Here is a 14,812-nt window from a genome sequence, read left to right on the forward strand (position 1 = left end):
TTGCCAGATTTTATTAGAAACGAAAATAGGATCAAATATTTTAGAATAGCATTAAAAGAATATGTAAAGGATGAAATTGACTTATAAAATTATAACTAAGAATTGTAAACAGAATTGAATGTAAATATTGTAAATGTTGTAAGATAGCCAAGGGCTAAATAAATATTATTATTATTATTATTATTATTATTATTATTATTATTATTAAAATAGATTGAAGATGTAAAAAAAACAAATGAATAAGTTCCTGTAGGATATAATAGAGATATTGGAAGTATAATAATTGGTTCAATCTGTTAACGATTTGAAGAGATCGAGAAATAAGTAATTATTATACAACTTTCTTGAGTCTGACGTAAGCTCGTGATCACTCAAGAAATGATAGTTGGACCTACTAGGTGGGTTATAGGTGGCTGCAGTGGGGCTTAACTTGTATACTGACCGAGAATCAGCAAAAACTTTCCCACTCTACTTGGCAGCCCCCTACGAGGTATCAGATTGCAAAGCCCCACTTTTTGCAAATGTTGTATGAAATCTACTCATGAAGTATAGCATTTTCAGTTTGTAACAGACACCGGAATATGTGAGACCGGTGGATACAAAATTCTATTTTTCATTAATTTTTAGTACTGAATAATTCTTGGTCTTGCTCTTAAACCAACAAATTTATAATACACAAAATTTCTCTAAATGTATTATTTTGTTTATTATTATATTTACTTATGACAGAAAATTTGTTTCAATTTTACTCTTCGAAATTCATAATTAAAAAAAAAAAGAAATAAGTTAATGAAATAGTTTTTTATTGCAATTCTATCTTTTAAATTAGATCTGAATATTGACGAATGTCGTGACAAAGGTGTTTGTAGAAATGATCATATAAAGTTTTATTATTGAAACGAGTGCTGGCAACTTTTTTTTCTGTAAGTGAATGTTATTATTTATTTATAAGAATTTATAATTTTAATTAAAAAACAAAAAATACGAACTTTATATTCTAAATAAAAAAATAGATTATATTTAAACATAGAATTGAATGATAGACATAGCTGTGTAACGGACAGTTGCATGCATGGCCAATCACGCAATGAGAAGTATACTAGTAACTCATATTTTTCTTTTAACTTCAATCTAATACAATTTCTATACAAAGTTATCAAAACATTTAATCGGACTAACAGGTGGAAGCAAATTAAAATATAATTATAAAAATGGTTATTTAGCAGCCGAAAACCAAGTTTTGTTTTGAGTGTTGCCTCTTACATTAACGGTATGACTGCTTCAGGGCCTTTAATTCGTTATGAATATTCATATATCATCATGCCCGTTATCTGTGATAATTGATGAATAATAAACGGCACTCAAGAAATTTTATAAATATATAATTGAAAAATAAAAATTATTGAATAAATGGTAATTGATATTGTTGTATCATTTTCATTTAAACGGAAATGACAAATTTAGACAAACGTTATTGTAACGTTTATTCAAATATACGTTGATACGCACATGATATTCGTAAATTTATAATTAATTATATTCTGCAATTTAATCCAGAATACATCCCACTTTAGGGTTTGTAGATAAACTTTCCCCGCAATAACAGTATCGCAGTTTCTCTTGAATAATTTAATTTCTTTCTGTTTCACTTTATTCTGACGAGAACGGCAATCTTAAGTCTATGAGTTTAAATACATCTTGAAATGTCAGTGAAAGTAAGAAGACTATCTGATGTCACTTGCATCATTATCATAAGTGTAAAATTTAGTTTTACACGTAACATTTGATTGCCATGTCGCAACCATGTTGTACAAAGAATAGATGAAAATTCAACTTAAATTAACCATCTTCTTCGAGTGGACTCTATACTAACAAGTCATACGAAGCTACTAGAACTATCTATTCATTACAATGGCACGTGCATCTTATGTGTACGATAACGTTACCTGAACATTTTTTTAGTAGCACTTAGTAGTTTTTTTTTATCGATCATCGAGCATCGCTTTTGGTGATTAAATCGATTCGTTTTTTGTACAGTTGTAATTTTTACTAACAACATTGGTAAATAAAATTAACTTTTAATATGATTGCTATTTTCAAACATCAAAAACAAGAAAAAAAACTTTTTTTTTTTCGTGAAATAATTTAACTGTCATATTAAATCTTACTTTGCATCTAAATATTTAAATGGTCAATTCATAAATTAATCATGATTAATAATAAAGAAAAAAAAAACTACATTTTTTCAAATTACTCATGAGCTAGTATATTCGAATGCAAAATTGAATTAATTCGTAATTATTGTAGTATTTTATCGTTAAAATTATGTTTGTTCAACATCATTTATTGTTAATCTTATGAATTATATTTATTTAATACACTTTTTGAAGAGAAATTTCAAATAAAAGATAATAATTTTTACGATTTAACAATTACTCTGAAGATGTTAAATGACATTTTAATATTACAATGAATTGTAATTGTTACGGTAAAAGTAAATTTTTTATCATGTTCGATAAAGTCTGTTTGTGACAACCGTAAAAATATTATTAAAATTTTGTATATATTATTTTACTTGTATTCAACATTTATTAAAGATCTAGTGATGTAAGAAATTGATTGCTACCCGAATCTTATTTTACCAGGGATATTATGATTACATCACAGTAAACTTAGAAATCATGTTTAAGACAAATGGGTTTAAAATATACTATTTTTTTTTCTTCAAAACCTGTTTAAAGGTATCGGGAATAATATCTTCTATGTATTACGTACCCAAATGGAAGGCTGATTCTTTGTCGGTTTTACACTACATGTTAGCTTATATTAACCTGTGCTCACGTAATCCAGACTCTTCTATAAACATATGAGGAAGTAATCATGTTGATGTTGGTTATTTCACTTCACTCTTTTTTTTTTTGTAAGATTCATGTAATAACTTAAGAGACATTTCCAAATAGAATGTGAGAATAAAAGGCATAAATTGTTTTTTTTTTTTTTTTTTTTTTTTTTCGATAAAATGTGTAGCTAAACTTTATTTATTTGCTAACTTTTTCTATTTCTTACCAGTTGTGTAAGTAAAAATATAAGTAATAAATCATAGTATTCGTATTTAAAACATTGCTAACTACATATATGCTGATAAACGCATTATTTTTTTCAATGAAATACTTTCTCATTCATAATTTCCGTAATTTTGATAATGTTGAAGAAGGAAAGAAACCTTCTCACCGATGTGGAATTTTTTAATTATTTATTATATTCTCACCGCTTTTGACCGTAAACTTTTTTTTTACACCCATTATCAATTATCACTCATTAATAATTATAAGAGATGTTAAGCTTACAAGGTTAATATCGACAAAAGTCGTAACAGCAACAAACATTAAAGGATTAAAATACAAATTTGTAGATAAATCATTTATCGCACTCACGCGCTCCATTGCGTTGTTGGAAGGGAGTTGTCAGAGAAATGCTAGGAAGAAAGCGTAGCGGGAAGTCAATAACGCTATGATATCAGCCTGGCATGACCAACTTTAGCTAACTGGCAAAAGACTCGTAGGTTTCGTGATCAAAACTGTCTCCATTACTTATTTTTTTTTCTCGCATCATATCATATGTCATTAGTTACTATAACATTTATTTTGAGCATATTGTGTTTGTTTAATAAAAAATCATGAGATTTATTGGCTACTTTTAACGTAATCGAAAGTAATAACATCAAAAAATCGTTTATACCCGATAACCGTATACTATAAATATTTCTAAAAATTAAAAAACTCACGGAATTCAAACAATTCTATCGATAAAATGACTGATGTCAAAGTTTACTTTTATTTTGAAAGATTATCTAATCTCTGTAAGATTTAGCGCAATAATTGCTACTATTAATTAAGAATTTTTTAAATTATCGCTTTTTACATTTTCCTTTGCCTTGCACTTATACGATCCATAATCATAACTTTTATTATATACACGGAAAAAAGTGGTATTAATTCTGTATCAAGTAATGCTATATTAGGCTACGGGACGTAGAAAGTATTATGCAATAATATAGTCGGGACACAGGATGTAATATAATAAGTATTAAAATTACATCATTTTTTTTTGTGTGCAGACACATACAGTGTATGTCATACACTTCTAGTAATTCTGATCTGGAGGGTCGATAATTCTCAGAATTAAAATTTATAGGGTCTTTAGTATAGAACCAATCAAATAAGACGAAAATAGTTCTCACTTTCTATAAGTTAGAATAGTGGTATGCAAATAAATACATAGAAAGAAAAATTTTTTGACTTCCGACTAGAAATTATATTGGGAATACCCAAGGTATAGTTGGAGCCCCATTGGAACCCAACGGGGCATGCCCCATAGGGAAATCCTAATGAGGGCCCAATGAAAAACCCAGTTGGGAAATCCCAATTAAAAACAAAAAAAAACTATTATCAATTTTTCTAGTTGGGATTCATATGGGATTTAAATGAGAATACTCAACGTGAAAATAATAGTATATTTTTACACTTTTTTCTACTTGGGATTCATGTGAGACTAAAGTACTGGAGAGCAAAATTCTTGGCTCAAGAAAATTTTCGGGGGCCTGAAGGAAGACCGAAGTTACATTGGTCGAAGTAAAAATTTTTCTTGAAATTATATTCTTAGTGGAAGTAATTTTTTCTTAATTCCAATAATCGTAAATACTTGATACGATAAATTTTTATATTTGAAAAAAATTTTTAGATACTTTAAGGAACTAGCGCCACTTACTTCAGCTAAGAAAAAAATTTTCTCACCTTGAGAAAATTTTTCTCTTGAATATTTGATACCCATTATATACTATTTTAGCGTGCGATTTTACATATTGAATGAAAAAAAATGATTCAATATTATCTGATCTTTCAATTTGACATGTTACTCAATAAAAATATTAATGAAAATTTACTATCGAGATATTTTATTTTTTGGAGCAAGAGGCTAAATTTTCTTGAAATAAAAAGATTTTCTTGACTTAAATAAATTTTCTTGGATTAAGATACGTATTTCTTAAAGCGATAGAATTAATTTTGGAATAAGTGAAATTTCTCGTGTCAAAAAAAAAAAATTCTTTTTCTCACCTCTGGGGGGAAAGCGTCAATTTTCCTCCCGCTGCGCCAAACGAAAATGCCGCTTTCCGCTTCCATCGAGGAGAAAAATATTTTGTTGACTCAAGTAAACCTTTTTTTTTTTTCTGTGTATGAATTTTCTATATTGAATTTATGCTGTGGGAAAAAAAAAAAAAAAAAAAAAACAATATAATTTTCAGAAATTAAGAAGTTGTTGATATCACTTCGATTTTTAAAATAGACACTTTTGTAGAGCATTCAATTAAAAAAAAAATCCCTCCATGGTCAAAACGATATGCTATGAAATGCCACTGAGATATAGAAATTTAAAGATAAAAAGATCAGAGTTGCTGTGATTTTTTAATGGGAAATCTTTACACGCCTTGGTCGAGGACTTACTATTAATATTAAGGGCCCAAACTTTCAGGGAATTTTTTTTTTTTTGGGTACTAGCAACAAAATTTCACGATGAGACTGAAAAAAAAGGCACCCTAATAACTATACGTAAATATAATGAAGTTATTATGCCATAAAAGCAAAAAATTTTACTCTGAATCATCGAAACATATGCATTTTTTGAAAAATTATAACAAAAAAATTCCTTCGTATGATGGAGTTATTATTTATTTGATAAATCTTAGAATAATCAATAACTTTGATATTATAATCGTTTCTTTTTGATATCAGATCACTTTGAAATGAACATCAGTGGAAGTCCATTAGCCAGCGAAATGTCGAACATTTACAACAATTCTGTAGTTCATTTCTGGCAGCATATATTTCATGGTGTGGCAGGTAAATCGTTTAAATTTCAAATGTTAACATTATTTTACCATATCAACACCTACCGAAAATATTATTTTCAGATCCTAGAACAAGAGACTGGTTTTTAATGTCTTCTCCAGTTCCTGGTGCTAGTATTATGTTTGGCTATCTTTATTTTGTTCTTTCATGGGGTCCTCGTCATATGGAGCATCGAAAACCTTACAAGCTTAAAAACACACTCGTTATCTACAATTTTTTTCAAGTTGTTCTCAGTATTTGGCTCTTTTGGGAAGGTCTTGATGCCGCTTGGTTGAAAAAATACAGTTGGAAATGTGAACCTGTTGATTACTCTAATACTCCTGAAGCATTGAGGGTAAAATAAATTTAATTTTTTTGAATGTAATTTTTTGGTAATCATGAGTAATTATTCATAGGTTGCCAGAGGAGTTTATATGTATTTTCTAGCTAAAATATCAGAACTTCTTGACACAGTTTTTTTCGTTTTAAGAAAAAAAGAACGTCAAGTTACGTTTTTACATATGTATCATCACACTGTGATGCCATTAATATCATGGGGAGCAACTAAATATTACCCTGGTGGACACGGAACGTTCATTGGTGTGCATAAACTAAATTTAAATATAATTATCGTAACCAATTAACAATATCGTAATATTTTTCTTCTTTTTTAGGTGTTATCAATAGTTTCGTTCATATCATAATGTACACATATTATTTATTGGCTGCTCTGTTGCCGCAATATCAACAATATTTATGGTGGAAAAAATATATCACAACATTGCAAATGGTAATAGTATACTTATTCCGTTTTCTTTGAAATTAAAAAAATTAACTATCATTTTGAGTATCAATTATTGACATTTTCAAAAAGGAGTGATTAAGTAGATGATGGCACTGATTTAAACTATTCACAAAAATTAATGGAGAAAAATGTTACGTCGAAAACGCAACTAAAATTTAATTATTTTTACCCTAGCCGTTAGGCTAATAGATAAGGATCTGAAGCTTTATGGGAAGGGGTTGAAGTTATAATATAAGAAAATGAATTCAATTTAATAAATATATTATAAAATTATCATACAAAGATTTGAATTATTAAAACAAACATAAAAATCTCAATTAAGAACTTACTTAAATGTCATTGTTACCGTTTCTTTACATAATTGAAATTTACTTTACTAACAATTGTTTTTTTGAATCTGACGCGTGGTTTCATTAAAACTTATAAAAACTTTTTCGATGTTAACACTAGGACGTCAGGACAACGAGAGATATTTTTGTTGAAAAATCGTAAAGGTGTCGAATTTTAGGGCGTTACTTATTTTTACTAGATGGGAGAAATAATGTCCAATTATTTTTCTATTTCCTTGAGCCCTTGCCCTCTCTCTTAGATTTTTCTATAATGTTGCATGAGTCCCCTCTACTTGGGTCAGAGTACAATATCGCTTCTCCTTTACTCTTATGCTCTATTATACATCTATGTGTTTGTGTATACGTAAGCGCATTTATGCATAGACAAAGACATACATGTGTACTATTTTACATTAAATTATTTACTGTGACCAAATTTTTATATTAAATTAGTTAGATAAAAATTAATTTGTGCATAGATTACAAATTGTCATTAGTTTTTTAGATCTAAATTTTTCCTTTTATTTAAGTCGTTATTTTATTCGAAAATAAAAGAAAACATTTATTTATTATTTTTTTTTGTTTAAACTTAAATTATAGTTATTAAATTTTGTTCCTTAAATTATCAACATATATATATTTTTTTTTCTTCTGTTGATACTAGAATTATCATAACATTCCTTTTTATTTTTTTCTTTTATCATTATTTACTTTTATTTTATTTAAACTATTGTTTATATATACATTTATTTTGTTATCGAAAACTTCTATTTCGGATCTCGACAAAGTTTAAAATTCTATTAGGGTATTTGTTCAGGCTCAAATCCCTTAGTATGGTCAGGCCCAACTAAAACTAAATTTTTCAAATAAGTTTCTTTTGAAAATGCTATTGATAAATTTGAAGATAACAAAATTTTAAAAATAAAATAAATGTATGTAATTAGTTGTAAGAACATAAAATTATTTATGAATAATTAAATTCTATTTGTTATAAAATAAAAATGTCGGACGTTGAGTCCGACATAACAAAAATATAATATGAAAATTTTTCAGTGCTTAATAAACTCGAAGTAGCCTCATGAACTTTTAGTTCGGCCTGTTGAACGATTTTTTCATACCGATTGATTGAAAAAATTAAAAAATGGGTTCAATACTGGAAAAATTTGTTTTTTCTTTCATACATTGATGAAAAGTAAAATATTTCTACAGAAACTTTTTTTTACAAATTTTTATTGAAAAATTTTTTTAACTTCCCGCTAAGAACATTGAAAATTTTCATAAATCGGGAAGTTACTGGTTTTACCCCGTTTTTCGAAAATCGAGTTTTCATCAGATCTCGACGTTTTGAGGTCTTAGAAAGCTTCCCTGACTATTCCCGCGAGGGTGTCACTGTGTGTGTGTGTGTGTGTGTGTGTGTGTGTGTGTGTGTGTGTGTGTGTGTGTGTGTGTGTGTGTGTGTGTGTGTGTGTAAACCTCTTATAACTTTTGAACGGTTGAACCGATTTCATCGCGGTTGGTGCCATTCGAAAGGGCTTTACCAAACTTAGATTTACCGAAAATTTAAACCAATTCGGACCGATAGATTTTGAGAAATTTGGAGAAATCTAAAAAAAAATAGGAAAAAAAATTTTTTCAGAAGTGGTTTTTTTGGAATAACTTTTAAACGGCTCAACCGATCGATTTTAAAAACTATTCAGCTCTCAACCTTGAAAAACCACGTCGATCGCCGCCGATCCGGTCAAAAGCGGTTGATTCTTTCGAGAGACATCGTGAACGAAAGAAAACCGAAAAAAGTGTTTTTTCGGAGTTACTCCGAAATTTCTAGTTTGACCAATTAAAACTTAGAAATTCTTCATGAGGCTTAAAAAACTCTGTAGAATGCCGCCAACCGCGTAAAAATTGGTTCATTCACTTAAAAGTTATTGCGGTTTAAAAATTCAAAAAATAGTGTTCTATGAAACTTCTATCAGATTTTTTAGCTCAAAGAGTGCAAAAGCACAGAAAAGGTATCTTTTTGAGCTCAAAAAGCTCAAAATAACATACGGATTGCATTTTTGAGCTCGAAGAGCTCAAAAAGAACAGCCATGTATTAACGGAATTAGCGGGAAGTTACAGAGATGACCTTTAGGGTCAACCGTTTTCCTAATTTTTTTCGCTTGAATTGTTTTTTCTAAAAATAGTAAAATTTGTTCAGCTTGTAGATTCAAAAATGAAATGTAAAAAATTTTTTTTCGAGCTTCGTCTTAAAATTGCGTAAGAACCATAACTCCTAGAAATTTTTAATTGAACAATCTGAAAACGAGAATTTTGGTTCTTTAAAGTTCTTTTTAATGATTTTAATAACGCTATTTCTTGCTTAAATTTGAAAAATGTTTACTTCGCTCCTTTAGTTTTTGTGATAAATATTTATAAAATGATTAAAAATTTTTATCAAACATAAAAAAGACGTACAAATTATATATCACATCAGATTTTAAAATTGTTTACTAGGGTAAATGCACCAATTATTGACCGATTAAGGTTTTTTTTTTTTTTTTGTATTAAGCTATAGAAAAAACATTTGATGTTTAATAACCGCTCACTGGAAAAATTACAACAAAACAAAATTTACTAACCACAAAAGATTTAAGTATTATTTTTTTTTATTATAAATATACATTTTACAATTATGTTTGTATTTAAAAAAAATTTAACAAAACATTGAATGACTTAAATACTCTAAACACTTGACAGATTTAATTTTGAGGTTAAGAAGCTTGTATTATAAATGTACGGTCATTAATTGGATCGTGATAAAATCAGCGGGTCCAGTAGATGACCGAATGAATTTCTTACTCGGTAATTAGCCTCTGACGGATCTAGAGGCTAATTAACTAATTAATTTACTATATTTTTTCATGAAAGTTGAAATCTGATCTTTAATTAACATAATGAAACTAAAATATTTTATACTATGTCAATTAATATCACTAAATTAATGATGAAAAGCACTCACCCTCCAATTGTACTCTAGTGATTTTTGACTGATTTATGGCTGGTCGCGTTGTAAACAAATATAATAGTATATTACACCCCTAGGGAAGTAAAGTAAGAAATGTCTCAGAGCACATGCAATTGTTAACCGAGGCGAAGCCAAGGTCAACAAATATGTGATCTGAGGCTTTCTTATTTAATTTCCGAGGAGTGTATACTATTGTATTCCCCGACGAAGACGTAAAGCGGAAACTTCGTTTAGCGCAGCGGGGCTAAAGTTGACACTTTACGCCCGGAGAGGAAAAGAAATATTTTTTTAAAGCTGTAATTACTACGCAATAGATTCCGCAATTTTTTATTATGATGATTAAATGCCATATTTTGTTTTTTTAATACACTTAGAAAAAAAAATCGTTGAGAAATAATAATTAATTAACTTTTAAGTACATCGGTCAGCTAATTAGTGACCAGTCAACAACTGGTGCATTTACCCTAAGTAGAAAATGGAAATTAAAATTTCTCAGAAAAATCAAAGTTTTAATTCAGTTTAAAGAAATGTGATATAAATATAAATTCAAAATCAGAAAGTAAAATATACTTGAGAATTTTTTTTTCCGATACTAAAATTCTGTAAAAAAATAATAGTAATAGATTTTTTCAGATTTAGTCTAATTCTGGAGAAGTTATTAACAAAAGAAGTCAAGTTTCTAAACAGTTCTCTGAAGAAACTATATCATTCTATCAGAAGCATTGTCCAATTAGTAAATGTAAATTTCACTAAATTGGAAAAATAATAAATTGATACTTTTTGTAGAGGACATAATGAACAAAAAAAAGTCAATAGTCAATATACTTTGTATAATTAAAGTTTGTGTGATTTTCAGGGTCAATTCTGTCTCGCCTTTGTGCACAGCTTACAATTACTCATCTATGACTGTGAATATCCAAGATGGTCTCTTATTCTTATCTTGCCTAATGTTACATTCTTCTACCTTCTCTTCTTCGATTTTTACAAAAAAGCTTATGTACCACAAGATAAGAAAAAAGATGATGATCTGAACGTCAAGGATGACGACAAATCGTGGAAAAATAATAAAGAAAATGGTAAAGATAATACTCGAAAAGTAGCTGATGGCAATGCATCAAATGGAAAACTTAAACAAGGGTGATAATATTAAATTTAATTAGATTTGGAACTGAAAGTGTAGTGAGAAATCATATTTGCATTAGTTTCAGTTTTTTCTATTTTCTGGCACATAGGACACTAAGTAGCGAAAAAACCATAAAGTGCGTGGTGAATTGAACAAAAATATACACTCCAATTTATATTAGGATGTATTGAATAAAATCGATATTTTATGTTGTTAAGTACTTCAAAGATCTTTGAGAAGTATATTTACATAGATATAATATTGTTAACATTTTTTCAGTGAGCTCTAAGCAAATGTGTAGATTTAATCATTTTTAATTTTTTATCATATTTCAAACTTTGCGGCATAAAATGTTTTTTATTATCAACATTTTATTGAATTTTCTTTAACTTATACATTATCGTTAAACGTAATCTTTATTGTATTCAAAGTATGTCTTCTACGAAATCGCTAAAATATTTATGGATATAAATAATTTGTTAATTTTTTTAGTGTTGAATATTTTTCATGATATCATTAGAAAAACGAAAAAGTACAGTCTTGTATAGAAGTAAATTCAAATAGTTATAAGCTACAAGTAATTTAACTTTTTATACGTTCTCAAAAATAGTGAGGAATAAATTCAATTTCTTAGAAAATTTTAAAGCTATTTGTAATAATAAAATAGTTATGGTTAAAAATTTGTAAGCATTCTATATTTATGATTAAAAATTTGTAAATTTAAATAAGATCACGCACTAAAATCCAAAACCGTAAATTTTACAATTTAAAAGTGTACATTAAGTAAAACGAATTTAATTACTTTTTTAATTATTCAAGAATTATTAACTTATATTCATAGAAACTGTAAGAATTACAATTCTTAGTGATAATTCATATTGCTTTGTATAATAACACTTACTTTAAAAATATACTCATATAAATAAAACAAGGACTAATAATAGTCGAGTTGAATACAAGAGCTAGTGAATATTACAGCTGAAAATTTTATTCTTTGATTCTTAATTGTTAGCATTAAATTTAGTAAAAAATTACTAAAATTAGTAAATCGAATTGTAAAAGTTATAATTTTCTTTACCTCCAATAGTAAAAAAAAAAAATTCAAGCCCAGTAATTTATACTGTTTGTTGCTGTAGTATTTTCCGTATGTATGATACCTGACTAGAAAGAAAAATCGTTGTTTTTTATACTAAGGATTATTTTTCTTGAATTTATTGAGTTCTCTTTCAATGTACAAAATGGAGAGCTCAAATTGTTTTAAGTATTGATTTAAAAACAAAGAATAAATAATAGTTAAAATAACTAAAAAACACGCTTTTCATGGAAAACTAAACTAAAAAATAGAAAATGCATTTTAATACATTTGAATTAAGAATAGAACAAAAAATTTTAATAAACATGAATTAATGATAGAGTAAATAAGAAAAAAATGTTTTATTTTAATAAAAGCTCAGGGTGCTTTTTAAGATATAATCAAAATGATAATCCTTCTCCTTACATCTGTCGATGAAATATTTATAACTATTGACACCATGCAACCCACGCTTTTTTGACAATAAATCATTTTTTTTCTTGTTTTCAATATTGTTACTTTATATGTATTAAAATTTTTTACTCTATTGTTAATTCAAATTCAGTAAAATTATTTTCTATTATTTAGTTTGGTTTTTTCATAAAAAGCAAGTTTTTAAGTTTTTTAAAACTATTATTTGTTTTGCTGAATTAAAATTCTTTTTGGTATTCGAAAATTTGTTAATATTAGATAAAGCGGTTAATGATATTGATTGGAAATTAAAATTAATATCAATTCTTGCTATATCGACTATGGATAAAATTCATTTAATTCATGTAAATTAATAAAAATCTAATTTTGCAAATTAAATGATGGAGTAATATTATCAAATTAGTGTATTCTCATCGGTCATCGATAAACCCACACAATTTGAAGGAAATCTGACCGTTTAAAGTGAATCAAATTCACGCCCAAAGGAGTGGATTACAAACATACATAAGTACAGGTGAAGCTAATAAAGAAACGTGTAAAAAATGATAGAAAATAAACTTAAAAGCTTAGCAGTAAAAAACTTAGTTCAATTTTGTTTAGATATTAAGTTATTGTTATTGTTAATGATTTACGTATAAATATAATAATATATTTAAATATAATTCAACCTATCAAAAGGTTATACTCTATGCTTTACATTTTTTGATATTAATTTTGAAAATATGCAATCGATTCTCATTTTTTATTTCATGTGAAGGCTTCTTGTACCAGTTCGAGCTTGTGTAATGAAAAGATTTTTCCTCAGTTAGTGTTCTTATTTTTACTACTTTGAGAGATGATGCAAACCTTGTTACATATTGTACATTGTTTAATGCGAATTCAATAGTCAAATTTTTTCAAAATACTTTATTGACTACTTTATGTATAAATAGACAAGTATTTACTACTTTCCCTAATGAAAATAGAATTCTGCCGTACCACCGCCGTAACACCGCTTCACGGCTTTTTAAGCTCCGCACCACCGCTGCACTACAGCCGTGACAATTTTGATTATTTTATAAGTGCCGCATCACCGCTGTACCATTGCCGTGATAAGTAAAGAATTTATCTATTCACTGCACTACTGCCGCACCACCGCCGTGACAAGTAAAGATATTTTTATTCGCCGCACCATCGCCGCACCACAGCTGTGACGAATTACAAATCATCAACTTCCCGAGTAAAAATAAAATTATTATTTTTTACGAAAAAATAATAAATTTCGATCAACCGCCATGCCACCTCTATACTACCGCCGTTATTTGGTGGTATACATTGAAATAAAATATTTGTTGATCATTCACATAGCTAAACTAAATTTACATATTCTACTTGCGGCATGCAACGCAGTTGGTAATGTTCGAGACTTTCATCCAGACGACCCAGGTTCGAATCCCGTCGCGATGTGATTTAAAAAATTCTTTCAGGGTATTTTGATAGGCGTGCCGGTTCTGTTCCACCCCAAGACGAAATTAAAAATCTACATCAACAATACGACTAAAAAAAAAAAAATCAATAATTTTGCGATACTTCGAGCTGATTAAAAAAATTTTTTTTTATTTGAATATTAGGCATTTGAGTGCAGCGGTGGTGCGGCGATGCTCGGGAGAGTAAATAATAGTCCACCAAACGGCGGTAGTGCCGCGGTGGTGCGGCGGTCGAACGAAATTTTTAATTTTTTCGTAAAAAATAATAATTTCATTTTTACTCAGGTTAAAAAAAAAAAATAAATATCATAAAGATAGCCAACCCTTAGCATCTAGTTATGAGATGAATTCATTTATTAAGATTAAAAATAGTACACACAGCTCTGTTCTAAAGTTTTCGTAAACTTTCTAAACAACTATATTTGTCATTTAGTATTATTGTATAAAAATACGCCCTCGCAACCTTTGATTCATTCTGGAAACACTATGGAATCGCTTTGAAAATATTCTGTAATCAGACTGATTCCAGCATGTTTCCAGAGTGTGTTTGTTACATTTGTCCATTATGTTTCCAGAGTAAAACCATAGTGAATACATATCGAAACCATAATGAATCCATTTTGAATTCAGAATGTAACTTGATCGAATACATATTGGAATCAGAAAGAATACATATTAAAACCAGAATGTAACCAGAGT

At 28.2% G+C, this 14,812-nt stretch overlaps 1 protein-coding gene across 1 annotated transcript; it reads left to right on the plus strand.

Moving 5' to 3' along the window:
• Positions 1 to 555: 555 nt before the first annotated feature.
• Sit (stuck in traffic) lies at positions 556 to 13,318 on the plus strand. The gene is made up of 6 exons (XM_074255505.1): positions 556 to 923; positions 5,790 to 5,897; positions 5,969 to 6,240; positions 6,302 to 6,485; positions 6,560 to 6,675; positions 10,877 to 13,318. Exons 2-6 carry the CDS (start codon positions 5,801 to 5,803, stop codon positions 11,159 to 11,161), a joined length of 954 nt encoding a protein of 317 aa, XP_074111606.1. The 5' UTR covers positions 556 to 923; positions 5,790 to 5,800; the 3' UTR covers positions 11,162 to 13,318.
• The last annotated feature ends 1,494 nt before the right edge of the window (positions 13,319 to 14,812 follow it).

Source organism: Cotesia typhae, unplaced genomic scaffold (assembly GCF_013202065.1).
Source record: "Cotesia typhae breed Kobodo isofemale line unplaced genomic scaffold, CoteBio_Ctyphae scaffold_13, whole genome shotgun sequence".
Classification (NCBI taxonomy): domain Eukaryota; kingdom Metazoa; phylum Arthropoda; class Insecta; order Hymenoptera; family Braconidae; genus Cotesia; species Cotesia typhae.